Source organism: Cavia porcellus, unplaced genomic scaffold (genome assembly GCF_034190915.1).
Source record: "Cavia porcellus strain 051 isolate PalLab524CR breed Dunkin Hartley unplaced genomic scaffold, mCavPor4.1 scaffold_18, whole genome shotgun sequence".
Taxonomy (NCBI): Eukaryota; Metazoa; Chordata; class Mammalia; order Rodentia; family Caviidae; genus Cavia; species Cavia porcellus.
In genome coordinates, this window is record NW_026947501.1 from 41,232,231 (window position 1) to 41,253,031 (window position 20,801).

The window sequence follows — 20,801 nt, forward strand, 5'->3', positions numbered from 1 at the left end:
TATACAGATGTTATGTTAAAGAGGTTTTAGTATTTAATTGCTCACCAGACACTCAAAGGAACAGGGCTAGCAGGACCTCATCTAGGACACTAGATGAGCTCTGCTGCCTAAGGCAGTTCCTTTCTCACTGCAAAGCTCTTATTTATCAAATCTGAGCAGGTGGGCTGGGCTTGCAGGAGTTCGTGTAAAATGAGAAAAGCAAAGAAAATTGTATAGACAGTAGACTACTAAACTATCTGATGTGTATTAAAAGACAAAATATTGCTATCACATGAATTGTGGTTGTGAAACTCGAAAACACACTGCACTCCACTTATTAGCTTTATGGTCAGCTTAGAAACTCAGTAATAAAGGACAATGGACATATTAAAGAAGAATGTCTATTCTGAATTCAAAAGTAATTTGAAATGGATACATATCCAAAAAAGGTATCCTAGTACCCTCAGATTAATAATTCTGGTGAAATAAAGCCACATAAACAAAAACAGAGAAAGCACTTAGTGAGAAAGAAAGACAGATGGATGGAAAGAAACCAAGCAGATAAGGAAAGTAAGAAAAGAAAGTAAGAAAGGAAAAAGAAAAAGAAACTAGAAAAAGACTAGAAAGGAAATAGGCAAAGAAACATAAAGAAAGACAGAATGAAAGAAGGAAATAGGGAAATAAAGAAAAAAAGGAAAGAAGGAAGAAATAAGGAGAGAAAGGAAGAGAACAGGGGAGGGAGAGAGGAAAGTAATGAGGGAGGGAGGGCCTGACACTTGAGGAGAAGGAAGAAAATCATCAAGAAAATAATGTAAAATAAGTTTCCAACTGAAATTCTGTTCTCAAAAAATGAGACACCTAAGGTAATAAGCAATAATTTTAGACATACAAGAGATGAAAGAACATATCATAAATATGTTTACACAACCAGAGATCATCATAAATTCACCAGAAAAAAAGAAAGATGACAAAGATTTGAAAAAGAAAAGATCATAAAGATTTGAAAACACCAAGAATGGTAACCAAGGAGAAATGTCTAATTTTTTATTATTTGAATCTTTTGCTGGCTGGATGACTAGGTCATCAAAAATTGTAACAATATATTATGCAGTTTATGACACATAGACACAAAATGTATGAAGACAGCAAAATCTAAAGACCACCTACCAACTGCAGCAACATACTGAGAAGAATGCTATTGGGGACATTTTATATAAGGGAAGCAGATGGCACCTTAGACAGAGTCCCAGCTGTCCATTGGGAAGGTCGCCATCCTTTGCTGTTTCCTGGTATCCCCTCAGCTAAGTAGCACTAACACTTTCCTATGCAACAAGGTCATCAATCAGGATTAAGAAATACATGTGTGACTTAATAGGCTAGAACATGAAACACTTTGTTGAATTTTGTTTTACTTCTAAGCTTGTATTGTATATTTTTGCTATGTTTATTAATTTACACTCGCTGTACTTAGCTATGTATACTGTGGGGAGTTGTCACGAGCATATAACACATCTTAATTATTTTTTACTGTCTCCGGTACTCCTTTCTCTGAACTTCCCTCTATGACTAGTTTCCATGCCAATTTACAGAGGATTTATCTCTTTATTTTGCAACATCTTTCTTTTTATCTTTATTTTATTTATATTTTACATTTCATATATATGAGAATAAATGTGATACCTATGATTGTGTGTCTAATTTATTTCACCTAACAAATGGTCTCAAGCTATATTCATTTTCCTACAAATGACTCAGGTTTTCATGGTTCTGTAGCACTCCACTGTGTATAAATATCATGTTTTTCTATCTATTCATCTGTTTAACATATGAGCTGCTTCCATATTTAGCGCTTATGATTTGTGCCACTATAAACATGTATATGCAAGGATCACTGTATTATGATATTTTAAAAATTCTTGGTAGAGATAACGAGAACAGGAAAAGCAGAATCAAGCAGAATTTCTAGTTTTTTATTTTTGCAGAATTTCCATATAGAGCTCCATAGTGGTTGTACTAGTTAACATTTCCATTAACAAAGTAGTTAAGTTCTTTTTCCCCACAGGCTCACCAAATAGTCGATATTATTTGATTCCTTCATGACAGCCATTTTTCTGGAATAAAATGGAATCACACTGTTGTTTTAATTTGCATTTTTTCAGATCCAAGCACATTTCTTTATATATTTATTGCAAATTTGTTCTTCTGAGAATTTGTGTTACAACTGCCCACTATTCCTTGTCTATTGTATTTGGAATGTCTGTTTTACAAGTATCTTTATATATGTTTGCTATTCGTCTTCTGTTGTTAAATAGGTGGCAAAGATGTTTTTATCATTCCTGTTATTTTTTGTTATTTTCTTAAATGTACAGAAGTGTTTTAATTTGATATAAGTTGACTTATTGATTCTTGATGTTATTTAAGGTACAATTGAGGTTTTGTTTAAAAAAATCTTCATTCTTATGTCTTCACACATTTTACCTATATTTTTTTTCAGAAGTTTAAGACATTCTGTTTTAATGACCAGTATTTTGATTCATTTTGTATCTTGTTTTCTGCATGGTGATAAATATGCATGGTGTACTTCTCTTGTGTATATCCAGTTCTCCCAATGCCATTTATGAAAGTGGCTGTCTTTCCATCTGCAAATGTTATTCACCTCTTTGTCAAAGAGCAGATGAATGTATGTGCTAAGGATTTCTGCGTCCTCTACTGTGTTCCACTGTTCCATGTGTCTGCTTTTGTGGCCAGTGCTATGCTATTTGTATCATTGTACCTTTGTAATATATCTTGGAGTCTAATATCATGATGCTTCCTGCTTTGCTTTTGTTGACTACGACTGAAATTTGTATTCTAGATCCCTTCTCATTCCATATAATTTTAGTATTGTTTTTCCTAGTCTTGTGAGGAACTCTGTTGGTATTTTGACTAACACTGCAAAAAATCTATATATCTGCTTTGGGAGCTATAGCACTTTTGAAAAAATTGATTTTGATTGTCCAGGAAAAAAGAAATAACTTTTTTTGATTTTTTTATATTGCCCTTTTTTCTTCTATCTCCTTTTTCATAGTTCCTTAGATTTAACTATGCTGACCTTTCACTTCCTTGCTATGTTAACTCCTAAACATTTAATTATTCTCGAAGCCATTACAAATGTTATTCTCCAAATTTCTTTTTAAGTGGGTTCATAATTGGGGTATGGATATTTGGGATTTCTGATGGCTGTGTTTAGTATAGTTTGCTCCAGAGGAAGCCAAGGGCCACCTAGTGAGAATACACAAGTAGCAAAAAAGGGGGTTCACATAGTAAGAAGCTGACGTTTTTTTCCAATAGTCAGCAAAAATAACTCCCAACCAATGAGTAGTTCATTTTGAAAGCCAGTGCTGAAGCCTTTGGATGACTGTAACCCTGCTAGAGAGCAAGGGTACAATTCAAAAATAAATTTTGATTCAAACATTCTCAACACATTTGAACCATACCCACACTTCTCAGTCACTAAAATAGTGTGAGAGAATAAAACTGTACTTTAACCTGCTGTGTTTGTAGTCAATATTTTTTGCAGAATAAGAATGAATGAATGATGTAAGGCAAATTAAAATATATCCATATAAATATGGATATCTTTGAACTCTATAAAACTACAACAATATTTTACAACATGAAAACATACACTGATGCTAAATGTAAAACAATACTGACATGGAGCTTCTCATTTGTTTGCATAAGTTCCACCAGGTAGTAAGGTTCCTGTCTCCCAATGATGTCTGTAATTTAAACCTTTCTCATAAAATCTTAACTATTTCTCATAGCAATGATTTGTACCTTATATTCCATGTGTGTGTAAAGTGAACATATTTCTTCATGACAGATTGAGATAAAACTTTAACATAATATTTCTGCATGGTTCATTCAAGTAAAATGGACACTCTGAAAACATGTTCAATGAAGCTACCTGGCTTCAGATTGCTTCCTATTACATCATGTGGTGTTGATAGGGATTTTTCTCACTGTAATTTGAGAAAATCAGTGAAGAAAATTCCTTCTAATTGCAACAAGACCAAAGTCTTAATCAACCTCAGGAGCTACCACTAGAATACTTACTTGTACTCAGCATAGACCTTAGATCCCAGGCATGTCCCCAGTCTAGTTTAGCATAATAACTGAAAGCAAATTTGCCTACTACAAAGCCACAAGATTTAACAAGGCATTCTTTGATCTTTGTAAAATTTATAGTTCCTGGAATCCTCCTGAAAGGCCCTTTTTCATATATGCGGTAAAATGATTTTAGCAAGTGTTTGAGGAATGTTTTTAAGCTGTGAAGGGGAAGTCTTCCAAAGAGATTATGAAAAATTTGCCTCCCTCTTTTTTCATGTCTTAGCCATGAGATTGAGCAACTTTATCTGTTTACTTGTTCCCTTTAGTGGTTTGCTGCCTCTCCAAAAACAAAACCAGGAATCCAGGAGTCATGGACTGGTATTTTCCAGTTGTAAGAAAAATGAGGACTCAACTCTCTCTAAGTTGATTGTTATCATTCTGTAAAGATGGTTGACAGTGAGATCTCCAGGAGAACTATTCTTCTTTCTCCATGTTTTTTTTTAACAAACTTCACTTTTAATACTAATTGATAAGCTTAGCTTTCATTACTTCCAAAATCAATTGTTAATACAGCATCCAAAATGAAAGCAGCATCACTTAGTGAAGTAATTACTCTAGAATCCAGCAAAATAACTGTTACAAAGCGAGGTCAGAAGTTTTCTGAGGACGATACACATAGGAAGTGATGTGAACCACCCAACGTCTTTATGGCCAAGGTAAGTCTCCTACTCTCCACCATTACTTGCAAAACTCATTAGGATTTATGCTCCAAAAGGGCCTTTGATTCTAAGTGTTTTACTTGCAAAAAGAAGTTGCAAACTAATAGTTTTAAGGTTAAACAGAAACCTCCCCACCTCAAGACTACCCTCATAACAGCTAGTAAAGTTCAATAGTCACTTTCTCACATTTGTTGAAGATCTTCCTTCAAGATTATCATTATCTCCAAAAACAAATGCAGACAGAGAATAAAAAGTTTGATTGTATGGATAGCTGATATCTATCACACAATTTTTGACTTTTAGAACAATTTTCAGAGTAAATGTAAATGACCATCTTTAACATTCTCTGATACTTCTATGCAATCAAAAAGTACCTTCCATACCGATGACCTTAACACATTGGCCACTATAAAGAAAGATGGGCAGACAACGGTTAGATTGCATAGAAATAACAAATAACTTTTTCTGTCACATTGATCGTGAGGTGAGAAACCAAAGTAAAATCCCCAGTCTAGTTCAGCATAATGACTAAAAGCAAATTAGCCTACTGCAAATCCACGAGATTTACCAAGGCCTTCTTTCATCATTTTAAAAGTTATAGTTCCTGGAATCCTCCTGAAAGGCCCTTCTTCATATATGTGGTAAAATGATTTTAGCAATATATATTGCTATATATTTAAATCTGCAATATATTTAAATCTGAACCATAAGAAATTTTGCAAATATGTATTGTTAGATGGAAAGGCAAATATTAAAACTTGTCCTCAAGGTAAATGTCTCACTCACTTCATTTTTAGTCTGGGTTCTGGAGCAGGAACTCCAAGAACATTTTACATTTGCTAAATGCTTGACACTCAAGCCAACACTCTCAAGAGAACACGGGTCCAATGAAAACTATAGCGCACAGGTGAAGATGCAGGGCTTCCAGCTACAACTCATCACTGAATTGCTCACCATCCAAATCCCAGGTTTTCTAAGCTGAAAGAACATCTCAGGCTATGGCTAGGGCTAGAGTCATCATGGAGATTTAATTGGAGGTTGATGTGGATGAGGTGATGGTACCTGTTTGGACAGCAAAGAGGTACAAGGTCATAAAAGGAGGAAGAACTCAGAACATTCAGAGATCAGAAAGAAGGCATAGGGAGTAAGAGGAGAGGAGGAGGGGAAGAAAGGTAAGAAAGACACATAGCAAGGGAGAAGCAGGGCAGGCGCTTTGTAACCACCTGGAAACTCATGAACACTGTAATTCTGACTGAGGGTGTAACTCAGTGCCAGAGTGCTTATCCAAGCTGTACAGAACCTGATTTCCATCCTGCAGAAAGCAAGAAAAGAAAATCCGATTGCTATGTCCATCCAGGCCTGTTCTTCTCACTCCCTGGATGTGGACCAGACTTTGGTATTTCTCACACTTTTCTCAAGATCTCAAACACAGCGGTAAAGGGCACAAGTCACAGACGGAGCCCTAGAATCATGATTGAGGTTCCAGGTAAAAGAGGAGAGCTCTGAAAAATTAAGGCAACAGAATAATTTAATATTTTTATTTTATAAATATTGTTCTGTACACTGAGTGAAAGAAAGTGTGCATTAAAATCTTATTTATAAATTTGCTTCCCATGTTAGTGGATCTGAGCAACAGAACCAAATAGTTTATGTTTTGTATTCTATATACTCTGTGCAGTGATTTTATGCAAGCTATTAATATTTCATTTCAAGTGAAGAATGCAAACTTTAAACTCACGCAAAATTCACTGGATGCTGCTTATGATTTTAATATTGTATTTGATATAAGCTCTTATCACACAGAACATGGTTATTCCTGCTGGGAGAAAATATTTTGGCCAGCACAGGCCTTGTACAGCTACAGGATGGTTAGGTTTCAGGTTGCAAGTGAAAACATCAGCATGTGGCGGGCACTGACAGGACTCCACTCAGTTCAGAAACAGCATCCAGGTGTTCAAGGGCACATAAGCCTAATGTGAGTCCAGGACCCTGATGGCATCACCACGGCTAACTCCAATGCTGTCTCCCTCTGCAGGCAGTGTGGATAGTTCACCTGAGCCCAGGCCACACACAAGCCTCTCCCTTTGACTGTCCATACACAGTCACCATATAAGATATTGGCAGATGGGTGATGGAGATGTAGCTCTGGGGTAGAGCACTCACCTAGCATGGAAAAGGCCCAAGATTGAATGTCTAGTACTCTAAAAATAAAAATGAAGCCTGTCAATTCTGTTTTGGATCTCTAGAAACTTACTTTTTAAGGCATCACACAACTCAGAACTTAACAGCTTCTGTTTAGTGCTTCAAAAAATTATCCTCAAATTGTATTCTAAGAAAATCTTTAGTCATAGTTACAAGTTGAATGTTGTCCTTTATGATTGCAATTCATATATTATAAAATACATGATTGGCTCATCATTGGCTTCCAAGAAGCTGAGAACTATATTTTATGTTCAACTTTAAATTTCTTTTCTGTTTCAGTAAAGATTACAAGGCAAATTTTGCAAGCCATACAAATCACCTTTCAGGATGCCTGCTTTTATAATACTTGGCAAAGGCATAACTATGTGTTCAAACCATATTCTCAAGCTATAAGTCAAAGGCAGCACTCAGGAAGGCTCTTAGAGCCCCTGTGTTGTCAATCTCCACTCATCTCACACTCACCTGAATCACACTGCTGCCTGCTCCTTATGTAAATGCTCTGCTGCTTCAGATGCTCACAGTGCATATTTCCTCCAGTATGGAACAGCAGAAGCTTCTGAAGTCTCAAACCACCATTATATGCAAAGTATGAGACTCTTGTTTCCTACTATGTCCAAGTGTAGAAGCTGAGTTCCTATGTAAAACAACTATATAACAGCAGTTGCATTTTTACATTTTTCCCATAGAGATTGTAACTTTCTCCACCCTAAACACTGAAATTGGTTGATTCGTATGAGATGAGGAGACGGGAGAGAAAGAACAACTAAACACACGATATACTGACTGTTAATGTGAAGTCAGATGAGGAACATTCAGAGCAAGACGTGGTGCTGGAAGTAGTGTCAGAGAGATAAAATTGTGATGCCTCAAAATCTAGAGGAAAAGGACTTTTTGCCATGGAAAGCCAAAGACGTCAAGCAGCAAGAAAGACAAGGAAAATATTCTGTCCTACAGGCTCCAAATGGGAACTTCTTTTTTTTGTTGTTAATGAATTTTATTGGTAACTTTTGACATACATAGTAGTCACATTCATCATAGGGAATTTGTACCACTACATAATATATCATACTTCATCTTGCTTACCCATTCCCTTCCTTTCAATCTTTTTCCCCCTCTCCATTTACTGAACTTTATTTCTATTTCTTTCCTTCCATTCTTTAAAAAAAAAAAAAAAAACTTTTTAATGCCTATATCCTTCTTTTCCAACTCCATGCCTTCTCCTTTCTTCACCTTTCACACTTGAATATTTTCTTCCTACTTTCCAAAATCTATTCTCTGGTTTGGTCATTAATTTGTTTGTGGCTTCTCATCCCAGAGAAATACTGCAACATTTAAATGTGTATGTCCAATATATTTCACTTATTACAATGTTCTTAGGTTGCAAACGTTTACCCAAATATATCTCAAGTTTATCCCTCTTTATGGCAGACTAGTTCTAAATTGTGAAGGAAAAACAAACTGCATTTTCTTTATGCATTCATCTTGTAAGAGCATATGGACTGTTCCCAAAATTTGGATGTCACAAAATGTGCCACTTATGTGGGTGTGCACATATTGCTGTGACCCATTTCAGAAATGAGCCTCTAAAATAAGTATATTTCTAGGAAAATAAATACAAATAACAAATGAGTACATGAGAAAATGTTCAACATCACTGGTCATTCAGGAAATGCAAATCAAAACAGCACTGAGATTCCATCACACTTCAGAAAAAAATATAATTATCAAGAAATCAACCAATAACAAATGCTGGTGAAGTTGTAGGGAATAAGACCCCTTCTCTGCTATTTGAAGCAGTGTATGTTTGTATAACCACTATGAAAATCTGTGTGCATATTCCTGAAAATATGGAACTAGATGCTCCATTGACCCAAGTATTTCCTTTCTATGTATCTTACCCAAAGAGTTAAAATGATTTTTTTATTCTAAAGCCACTGAGCTTATATTACTACATGAGAAATAGAAAATTAACACAGAGATCTTTACTACATTTTCCCATATTTCTATGGAATTCCCATAACAAAAGTGTAAAGTGCCACTTAGAAGCCTTATTTTCTGCTAAGCTCTGCACAATAACTCATGGTTAGATCAGGCCACTGTCCCTCAGGCATCATAAGGAAGTGTTGAAGCCTCGGGTCATGGGGGGAGCAAGCAGCTGGGGAGACCATAAGAGGAAGTTTATGTTCGAAGCTGAATCACTGTGGGAAGAGTATCATAATTCTGCTGACAGTAATAACTCCCAGCATCTTCAGCCTGCACTTTGCTGATGGTGAGAGTGAAATCCGTGCCAGACCCACTGCCACTGAACCGATCTTGGACCCCAGATGCCCGAGTGGATGCATAGTAGATGAGCAGTTTGGGAGATTGTCCTGGTTTCTGCTGGTACCAGGATAAATAGTTCACCTTGTAAGCACTGGAGAAAAGACTCTGGCTGGATTTGCAGTGGATGGTGGCACTCTCTCCAACAGACAGCAAGAGGGAGCCTGGAGACTGGATCACCACATTGTCACCAGAGACACCTGCAATCAGAAATGAATAGTCATTCTACACACACATTCAAACATACAAAACTTTCCTCATATAAATCTTGCAATTAAGCATTTAAATATTCTTTTAAAAGCTGTTCTGAGTTATCACATATTTGTGCTCTTATTAGAAATAGTCATTCTTTCCCACTTCTTTAACTTGTTTTTCAACTCTACAAATACATCACCCTCAGGAGATGATGGTTGCAGTTTCTCACCAGAGACCAAGAGCAGCAGGGCTAGGAGAATTCCAGTCTGGGGCACCATCTTGCTGTCCTGTCTGGTGTGACAGAACGTGTGATAGATGTCAATACAAAGGTGTATTTTATAGAATCTGTGCACCTGGACAGGGCTGGGAGTGACTATGTAAAAGACCCAACAAATAAGGAAGCAAACTGCAAGTGTACTGTGCTTTGAAAGCAACTGATTAAACCAAGAGCCAAAAATACCATCTCAGAACATGTGTTTGCATGACCAGGAAAAAAAAAAGTCAATTTAAAAGATCTGATATTGCACATCCACTAGATAGAATCACAATACACCTTTGTTTCAAGTCAAAAATATGCATTTAAAACTTTTAATTTTACAGAAACCACAGACTAGCAACTTGTATTAACATCTCTGGTGGAATACTAAAGCATGGTGGGAAAAACAGGGCAAAAAAGACAGGAGGAAGAAAAAGGAATGAATGGAGAATGAGTTAAGGGGTGAAGAAAAGAAAGGGAAACACAAAAAGATTCCACTTTCTGGGGCCAGCTATTTAATATCTTTAAATAAATAAATCTGAAATCCAAAACCACCTTCATTCTAAAGCTAATGAAGAGCACAGGAAACATTTGAGATTCACTTTCCACCCCCATGAGTGAGTGGAGAGCTTCAGGACAGACAGAGAATTCATTCTTTGATTTCTGTAGGTTGATTTAACCTGAGGATCAGAACTGTGAACCAAAGGGAAACTGCAACCTGTCCTTCCCACAACTAGGAAATAAAAATTAGGCTCTAAGTAAGCTGATAAATGGAGAGAGAACAAAACAAGATCTCTTAAAAAATTAATGACAGAAGATCAAAGCTCCCAAAGATATTTTCACCCCAAATACCTACTATAGGATTTGTCCACACTCACAAAAGTTAAACATAGCTTTATCGTTGAGGTACTCAAGTAAAAACCTTCCTCGTGAAGGGCAAGACCATCCTAAATTCTCAGGAAATCTTACCACTTAATTATCAAGGGCCAGTAGGCACAGATTCAGAAGTTTCTGATATCCAAAAACCAAAGTTTAATTTAAGTGTGCATGAAAATAATATAAATTTCAGAGAACAAAAATTCTGACATTTTAGATTCAGAAATTGTGAAAACATATCTCACAAACAATTTATCAAATAGATATTGCATGTGAAATACAAGAAACTAAGAAAGTTAAGATTGGGTAAGTGCCTATAACTGGCACCTCAGGGAACACTATGTCCAACACAAATTGTGAAACTGATCTCAAAACTTGTCCTTTAATCCAGAACTAATATTGACAACCAAAATTCATTTTAAAATTTCCACTTAATCCATTTAGCTTGAACTCTTATTGTTTGGATAGATCATTTTCTGCAATAGTTTTTCAGATATATAAAATATTAAACATATCATCCAATTCAAGTTTCATTTAGAACTACCTAGATGCTCTAACACAAATGAGAAAAATAGCATATGGTTTAAGGAATATCCTCAGATCCATAGTCAAGAATATGAAAGATGAGTTAACCTGCCGTAAGAAAGACTTATTGTTTTCTCTACACCTTTGTTTAGATCTATAATTTGACTTTGTTATTTTGTTAAGCAGAACAAATTTCTTTCATTTACTATTCCTTATTCAATTTAAACAGAGAGTGAAGTTACAAACAGCTAGAAAAATCATATAAACATAATTACATCTTAAGTACAGACTCAGAAAAATAATAAAAATAAAAATAAAAACCAGCCAGTCAGTGGCTCATCTCGAAAGGCACCAGTGAAGTCACTGAATGACTGTAACACAGTGTGACCACAAACCAAGGAAAATCTTGAGCCAGCTCCAGCCATTCTGAATCAGCTTGAACCATTTCCACATTCTTCACTCACAAAATTCATATTTGAGGATCAAATTGTGCTTTAAATTGGTGCTTTTGAATTCAATATTTTTACACAGAAGTACGAAAGGAATAAATTAATAAGTAATGCAAAGTAAAATATGAGCCTACGCATGGATGTCTAAGAGCCATATAAAACTACAACAATATCACAAAGTGAAAATATACTTTGATATGAAATACATGACAATAAAACCATGTAATTCGGGAAGAAAGCTTCAAGACCTTGAAGTTCCAGAAAGTCATAAAAATACTAATACATAAGTCCTTTTGCTGGGAATAAAGAGAAAGATTTTACTTTGTTTCTTTAGATTTTCAATTTGTTAGAAGGAGTTTTTTGAAATAATACTATTGCTGAGCTAAAACTAAAACACAATACATTGCAATTTCTGGTTCCTTAGTTCTCTGCAGCACTTGTAGGGACCATGACCTCCCAGGTGGGGCACACAAAACCTGGTGGAATGTATATCACTTTGGGTCCTCGAGTAACTGTATACAGCACAGCACATGCCTGGCTCTGGTGATGAGTACATTTCTGGAGAACAGACTGCAAAGACGTTCTATATCTGGGCCATGAGTTTTGAGCCAACCATTTACTACAACACTTCCTATAAAATATAAATGCATGAAAGAAGTTGAAATGAGAGTAATAAGAAATGACTGTTTTATTTTCTTACCACTTAAACATAAAATTGCATAAATATGTACTTGAAAGAAAACATTTGCAAAGGTGACCTTTAGGGTCAAAACTGTTTGTAGGCTCACACCATCATCTTGCAGGCATTATGCAGGAAAACAGAGCAAAGAATTACATCACTGGGAAATCGAACACTCAATGTTTGTATCCATGTGGTCATACGGTTTTTGGTGATCACACTACCAATCTAAAGTTTCAAGGAAGACCTCTCATCTAACTTTCCCATCTTAGTGCCGTGTACACTGAATGTCAACATGTACCTCATCTACCACATCCACCACATCCTTGAGTTGGGAAAATAGAATCAAGCACACAAATACCTTCATCAGCAGACCTAAGGTTACATCAAATATATCAACTGTAATTTTGTGTCTTTCAACCTTCCCTCAACAGTTAGCCCATTTAAAGTCTAGATACAACAGGTTTTAAAAAATCCTAAATAAATGTACAAATATTTAATCAGACACTAATATGGGTCCTCTCATTTGTTCACATAAGTTGCACAAAAAAGTAACTTTTCTCTCTTCCAATGTTGTCTATGAAGTTTAAACCTTATCCTATAAACCTTATCTATTTTTCATAGCAATGACTTCTAGCACATATTCTGTGTGTATGTGAATTTTAGCATATTTCTTCACGACACATTGATGCAACACTTTAACATAATATTTTTGCACAGTTCACTGAAATAAAATGGTCACTCTGAGAAGCTGTTCAGTGAAGCTACCTGGCTTCACATTGTTTCCTATTATATCATGTGGTAGTGATAGGGGTTTTTCTCATCCTAATTTGAGAAAAGCAATAAAGAAAATGCCTACTGATGGCAGCAAGACCAAAGTCTTAGGCAAACTCTGGAGCCACCACTAAAATGCTTAGTGATACCCAGCACAGACCTTGGATTTTCCAAGCCCTTCTGATGTCTTTGTAAAAGTTATACTATTTGGAATTCTCTCCCAAAGACCTGTCTTCATACATGTGGTAAAAAACAAACAAACAAAAAAAAACTTACCAGATGTTTACATAGGAGGTTTGAAGTTTTGAATGGGAGAGTCCCCAAAAGTGACTAGGAGACCTTGAGCTTCCTTTTTTTCATACTTTAACTATGAGATGAGCAAGTCTTGTTCGTTCACTCACTCCCTTCCTTGATATACTGTCTCTCCAAAGACAAAACCAGGAATCCAAAAGTTATGCACTAAAACCACCACAATTGTAAGGAAAAAAAAAAACAAAAACAAACTTTGTACTTCTAGTTTGATTGTCTCAAATGTTTTGTCACTGTTCTGGAAAGCTGATTCACAGAGGTATCTCCAATAGAACTGTTCTTCTTTCTCCATACATTTTAAACCAGTTTCTTTTTTGCTTCTAACACTTAAAGTTAACTTCTGTTGCTTCCAAAGCAATGCCAACACAACATCCTATATGAAGGCAGCATTATTTGATGATAGGATTACTCTACAATCCACTAAATTAACTGCCATGATGAGGAGACATAAGTTTTCTCAGGATGCTTCATATACTGAAGTGTATATAGTTGCTGTCAGCTACTCCAGGTATTTATGACCAAGGTGAGCCTCTTACTATCCACCATTACTCACAATCTTATTAGGATTTATGGTTTAAAAGGACCTTTATTTCTAAGTATTCTATGTGCAACAAGGGGTTACATATTAACAGTTTTAGAACTAAACAGTGTGCTCCCCGACTCTAGCCAGTTCTCATGACAGCTAGTAAATTTCAGTAGTCAAATTTATCCCTTTTCTTGAAGAGCGTGCTCTAAGACTACCATTATAGCCAAAGAGTAATACAGAGAGAGAATGAATATTATGATTATAAGGATACTTGTTCTCTGTTATATGATTGTTGACTTTTTAAACAATTATCAAAGTAAATACAACTTCACTTTTGCACTCACTGATACTTCTGAGCAATCACAACATGGTTCTCATTTCAACGATCTTAACCAATTAGCTGCTGTAGTGAAAGATGAGAAGACTATGGTTACACTGTAAAGGAAGGACAAATTAGCTTTTCTGTCTTATTGGACGTGAGGTAAGACAGAAAAGCAAAATTGAGGCCACCTGCTATATGCAGATCTGAGCCAATAGAAAATTTGCAAAGGTGTCTTCTTAGACGGGAAGGAAGACAATAGCAAGTTCATGGCAGTAAAAATCAGGACCAGAGTTGAATATATCAGAATGGTGGCATGTTGTCAGGCATATCATCGGCAGTGACTCTAAAATATGTGTGATTCTGGAGTTCAGGGGAGCAGCCTAAGCAAGAGACACACATTTAGGGATATGGAGTAAGATCAAGAGGCAATGATTCCAGTCCGCTGAAGCTGGCTTGCAATCTGGCACCTGACCCCAATACATGAGTGAGAAAATGAGGTCAAACCACCCCCTGAGACTGAGAGGGACTGACCACCCAGGTGAGAATTGAACTAATAAATGCCATCCTACTGCCAAGCCAACAGTTTTAGACTATCACTTCAGTTTCAATTATAAAATTAACATACTAAGTGAAAGAAAGCTTTCTGTGAGGACTGGTTGATACGGAATCGTCCTAACGCTGTTTCCTTTGTAGAATCACAGCTTTCCCTACATAAGAAGAGTAGAAAGGTTAATTTTGTAAAGTGGATACTTACTGGATTCTGCAGGCCAGATTTCTACAATAGAGGTTCCAAAGAAGATGGGATGTACACCTTCAGAATATCTCTAAATATTTTCCCTGTCACACTGTGATCTCTCATTATCTTCCTTTATTATCTCAGTGTATTAAAATCCCAATGAAACTACCACTCCATCTCTCTAATTTTTTTCATGCTTCATGTGGAAAACAGAATCCCATAGAATATTTTTGTGCAAGGTTATTAACTTAGTTTATCAAACTTTCCATTCATTTGAACACACTAACATACCTACACCATCACCAAACAGGTACAGCTTGCAGGCCATGTCACCCAGTACAGCAACAGTGATCTCTCATAGGCTCTTGTTCTTTTATTTTATTTCTTACAGGAAATACATTTATTTACCTTTTCATTGAGTGTCTGTCAACTCATTAATTTCATTGTCCTTATCTTGTAAAAGAGTGCACTTAGTACCCTGTTCCCATAGAGACTCAAAATTTCCCCTCCCAAGGCACTGAAATTGGTTGACTCATGAGAGATGAGGGAACTGGAGGGCAGGCTCAACTAAGCACACAATTATACTAATTAGTGTGAAGTTAGAGAAGGGAAATGCAAAGGAAAATATGATGCTGGAACCAATGTTAGAGAGCTACATCTCTGCTGGCTCTGAATTTGGAGGAGAAAGGCTTCTGGCCAAGAAAAGCAGAAGACTTCAAGCCCCAAGAAAGTCAAGGGAATAATTTTTTTTTTTTCCGGGAGGCTCCAAACAGGAATTTTTTCTTTAAAGGAATTTTATAAGTAACATTTGACATACGTAATAATTACATTCAACCTAGAAAATTTGTACCTGTACATAATATATTGTACTTCATCTTTTTTACCCATTCCCTTCCTTTCAATCATTCTTTCCTTCTCCATTTACAGAATTTTATTCCTATTGCCTTCCTTCCATTATTTTTTTAAAAATTTTTAATCACATGCCCTTCTTTTCCAACCCCATGTCCCTCCTGTGTTCACCTTGCCATTTGAACACTTTCTTTCTACTTATGCTGCTGGTCTAAATCTGTCTTCTGGTTTGCTTCTTAATTTGACTGTGACTTTCTCACCCCAGAGAAATACTGCAATCTTAAAATGTGTATGTCTCACATATTTCACTTATTGTGTTCTCAGGCTGCACACATTTACCCAAATATGTCTCAAGTCTATGGTTCTATATGGCAGCATATTACTCCATTGTGTAGAAACACCACATTTTCTATATGCATTCTTCTTCTAATAAACATGTAGACTATTCCCAACACTTAGTTGTCACAAACTGTGCCATTTACAAAGGTGTGCATATATTGCTGTGACCCAATCCAAAAATAAGCCTCTGAAATGAGCACATTTCTAGGAGAAGAAATACAAACAACAAATAAGTACATGGGACAATGTTTAACATCAATGATCATTCAGGAAATGTAAATCAAATCAATACTAAAATTTCATCACATTCCAGAAAAAATCTCCATTATGTAGAAATGAATCAATAACAAATGCTGGTGAGGCTATAGAGAACAAGACGCCTTCTCTGCTGTTTATAGTAGTGCATATTAGTATAAACACTATGAAAATCAGCATGCAGATTCCTCAAATATAGAACTAGACTGTCTTTGACCCTAATATTTCCTTCCCACATATTTACCCTAAAGAGTTAAAATGATGGCTTTTATATTCTAATGCCATTGAATTATTAATACACAAGAAATAGAAATTTTTACTACATTTCCCATATGGCCTTCCAAGTACAAAAGAGTAAAGAGACACTGAGATGCTTTATGTTCAATAAACTTCTGCAAAATAACTCAAGCGTGCACCAGTGAAGTCTCTCGGGGAGCAGGAGGAAGTGCTGAAGCCCTGGGGTAAGTGGGGAATAGGCAGCTGGCGAGATCCTGAGAGGAAGTTTATGTTCGAGGCTGAATCACAGTGGGAGGAGCACTAATACCCTGCTGGCAGTAATAATATGCCACATCTTCAGCCTGCACATTGCTGATGGTGAGAGTGAAATCCATGCCAGAACCACTGCCACTGAACCGGTCTGGGATTCCAGATACCCGGGAGGATGCCCAGTAGATGAGCAGTTTGGGAGATTGTCCTGGTTTCTGCTGGTACCAGGATAAGAGATTCTCACTGATATAACTATGTAGAAGACTCTGGCTGGACTTGCAGTGAATGGTGATGCTCTCTCCAGCAGACACTGCCAGAAAGCCTGGAGACTGGGTCATCACAATGTCACCACACACACCTGCAATCAGGAATGAATAATGATTCTACACACACATACATACAAATTTTTCTCATATAAATGTTACAATTAAGCATTTAAAATATTCTTTTGAATGCTTTTCTCAGCACATATTTATATTTTATTAGAAACAGTCATTCTTGTCTACTTCTTAAACTAATTTTTTAACTCAACAAAGTATTACTGTGGAAATAGTAGAACTTTGGAATTTCTCACCAGCGACCCAGAGCAACAGAGCCAGAGCCAACAGGGTTGGATTCTGGGGCACTACCATCTTGCTGTCCTGTCTGGTGCAATGCAGTTCAGATTTCATTGCAAAGGTTTCTTTTATAGAATCTGTGCTCCTGGACTGGGCTGGGAGAGACCTATGCAAAGGAACCAGCAAATAAGGAAGCAAATTACAGTGGTACTGGGCTGTGAAAGTAACTGGTTTAACCAACAGATAAAACTCCCATTGCAGAACTTGTGTTTTCATGACCAGATATATAGAAGATTTTAATATTGTAAAATTACTAGGTGGCATCACAAAACGCCTTAGTTTCAAGTTTTAAAATGTATTTAAATGGTTTTAATTTTACAGAAAATATAGGCTAGTTATCTTTTATTAACAACCCTGGTAAACTACTAAATAGTGCTAGATAAACAAGGACAAGTAAGACAGGAAAGAGAAGTAGAAATGAGTAGAGAATGAGTTAAGGGAAGTAATGGAAGAACGAAAGAAAGGCAAACACAAAAAGATGCTACCTTCTAGGGCAAATATTTTATTCAATTTGGAAAATACTCTGTGAAATAAAAAAACATCTTTAACCTGAAGCTACTGAAGAACGCAAGAAATACCTGAGATGCAGTTTCCAACTCCTATATATGCGTGGACAGCTATAAAACAGGTCAAGAATTCATTCTCTGAATCCTTTGGGACCTGATTAAACCTGAGGATCAGAATTGTGAACCAAAGGGAAACCGCAGCCTGTCCTTTCCACACCTAGGAATTAATATCAGGCTCTAAGTAAGCTGAGAAATAGAGAGAGAGCAAAACAAGGTCTCTTTGGTAATTAAAGATAGCAGACCAAGATTGCCAAGGAGGTTTTCTCCCAAAATTCCTGGTTTAGGACTTGGCCACTTTGAAATCAGGGTAAGGTAGCCTTACAGACGAGATGCCAAAGTGAAAACCTGTCTCATGAAGGGTAAGACCATACTAAATTCTCAGGAATTTATTTTTCAAGGGCCAGTAGACCACATTGTCAGAAATTTCTAAAATCTAAAAACGAAAGTGCAATCTAAAAAGGAATGAAAAACAATAGAAATTACAGAGAACAAAAGTTTTGCCCAGACTTTACATTCAGGAATCATGAAAATGTATTTCATGAGCAATTTATCAAGAGATATTGCTTGTGAAACATAAGAAACTCAGAAAGTTAAGAAAAGATTGCACAAGTGTCTATAATTGGCATGTCAATAAATATTATGTCCAAAAATTTTTAAACTGATACAAAAATTTTATCATTATTCCAGAACAATTATTGACAATCAAAATGCACTGTAATTTTTCCATTTAATCAGCTTGAACCAACCATTTATTGTTTTCAATGGATCATTTTCTGCAATACTTTTTCCACATATATAAAATATTAATCTCATCTTCCAAGCCAAGTTTTATTTAGAACTACTCAGATCCTATAATATGAATGAGAAAAATAGCAGATGATTTAAGGAAAGTCCTCAGATCCACAGTCAAGAATAGGAAAAATGAGTACATGTGTAAAAATCCAGTCTACCAAGCTTTGTTTAGATTTACAATTGATATTGTTATTGTGTTAATGAGTGCAAATTTCTTTCCCTTCATTTACTAGTACTTACTCAATTTAAACAAATAGAGAATAGTTCTCAAGTAACTAGGAAAATCATATAAACTTGACTGTTTCTCAAATACAGACTCAGAAAAATAAAAATCCACCTTTTATTTTATTTTTATTTATGTTTAAAGGCAACATGACAATATTTTTACCTTTGCTATTACAAATTTAATTACCACAGTGTACCCTGGGTATGTGGATAAACAGCACCATCATAGGAAACTGCAACACAGTCCTCGAATGAAAGCAGCACAGATTGATCCTCCCTCCACACTGTGGACCAAAGTCCTAATGAAAGTCCCTGAGTAGCTCTGAGCCAGCACCTTGTCCATAGTTACCACCTTGTGTGGAAGCACCGGAAAATGTCAGTCTTACAAGCATATTCTCCTGAGGTATTAAACGCTAGGCTCTAGTGATGTATGGGGTCTCGTTATGCTCTGTGGATTCATGACTATTGATGCCCAAAATCCATGATAAGACTGAGTTGTTAGAGAAAGAATTTTACTATGTTTTACAGAAAACTAACATGAAAGCACAAATGTTCCTCATTCTTTTATGCAATGACCTCCAGGGAAGTCTTCCCTTCGTGTTTTGATGAATCTGACACACAGAGAGAAAGAGATGAGAATGACAAGATACTCACCAGATAATACAAACTAACTGCTACAGATTTCATGTTCTCTTACCTATGAAGTAGTTCTCTAAGGATGAAAGACAGAAATTTTGACCCTGCCATGATCTTTTCACGTGAGTTTCCATTTGGTGTTTAATTGCAAGATCCAGGAAACACCTACACTTATCAGTGTTCTAACACTCTGCAGCTCTTGGTAACAGCAGGCACCAGAAGTTGCTTGCTAGTTCCACATCGTAATCTTTTTTTTTTTTTTTTAATTTTCTTTAAGGAGAAAAAGAAAAAAAAAAACAGACAAAGGGTACAAGTTACACAGAATTTCAGAAAGAATAAACAGTAGGAAATCACTAGTTAATAGATTACATATTGTTATCTTAGAAATAGTTGTTCAAATTACAAAATTAAAGCATATACAGTGAACTTTCAAACAGTGAGACTGCAGTTTTGTTCAATGATCCAACAAAACTCAGTAATATGGGTATCTATCTTGTACACTTAATATATATATATATATATATATATATATATATATATATACAGTTATATCCTTTAGAGCACTTTCTTTTCCTTTCTTTTATACAATAACAATTACACATTTTGGGTTTTATCACTCCCACAGTTCTTATTACTTTTTTTTGAAGAGAGTAAAATCAAACGTGACATAACAGAACCAAGTCAGTCAAATCAAAAGGATGGACATAATAGAAAATGTAAAAACAAAATACAAGGTGACCAACAATGGTTATCATACTGCCTCTTGCTATCTTAAAAAGAATTGCCTATATCATCAGTTATAATAAAATTGAGCAAAACAGTAAAGAATAAAACCAAAACATTGGAGACATTACAGGACTTTAAAAGAAGATAATAGTCATCCAGAATGGGCGTCATAGTAAGTCTTATTGTCTTCACAGTAGTTGCCTATACTTTTGAACTTGGTACTATCAAGCAAAGTAGAATAGAGGAAAATCAGTCAAAACAAGGTGGTGAGGGCAATGTAGGGTTTCAAATCAAGTTAATAGGAAATCAAAGTGGGTTACTATAATGTATCCTGCTATTTTTAACTTATTTT

The 20,801-nt window shown here is 35.9% G+C and overlaps 1 long non-coding RNA gene and 2 gene segments (V, D, J or C); all 3 read right to left on the reverse strand.

Annotated features, from left to right (window-relative positions):
- Positions 1–1,928: 1,928 nt before the first annotated feature.
- Positions 1,929–9,173, reverse strand: LOC134471330 (uncharacterized). The gene is made up of 2 exons (XR_010040721.1): positions 5,745–9,173; positions 1,929–2,090 (listed from the first exon to the last, which is right to left on the reverse strand). It is a non-coding gene; the product is annotated as an uncharacterized LOC134471330 (long non-coding RNA).
- On the reverse strand, positions 9,171–9,784 carry LOC101788758 (immunoglobulin kappa variable 4-1-like). The segment is given in 2 exon segments: positions 9,171–9,511; positions 9,736–9,784. Coding segments are annotated over 2 exon segments (390 nt in total).
- Positions 9,785–15,311: 5,527 nt separating this feature from the next.
- On the reverse strand, positions 15,312–17,599 carry LOC101788734 (immunoglobulin kappa variable 4-1-like). The segment is given in 2 exon segments: positions 15,312–17,245; positions 17,462–17,599. Coding segments are annotated over 2 exon segments (438 nt in total).
- Between the last annotated feature and the right edge of the window lie 3,202 nt (positions 17,600–20,801).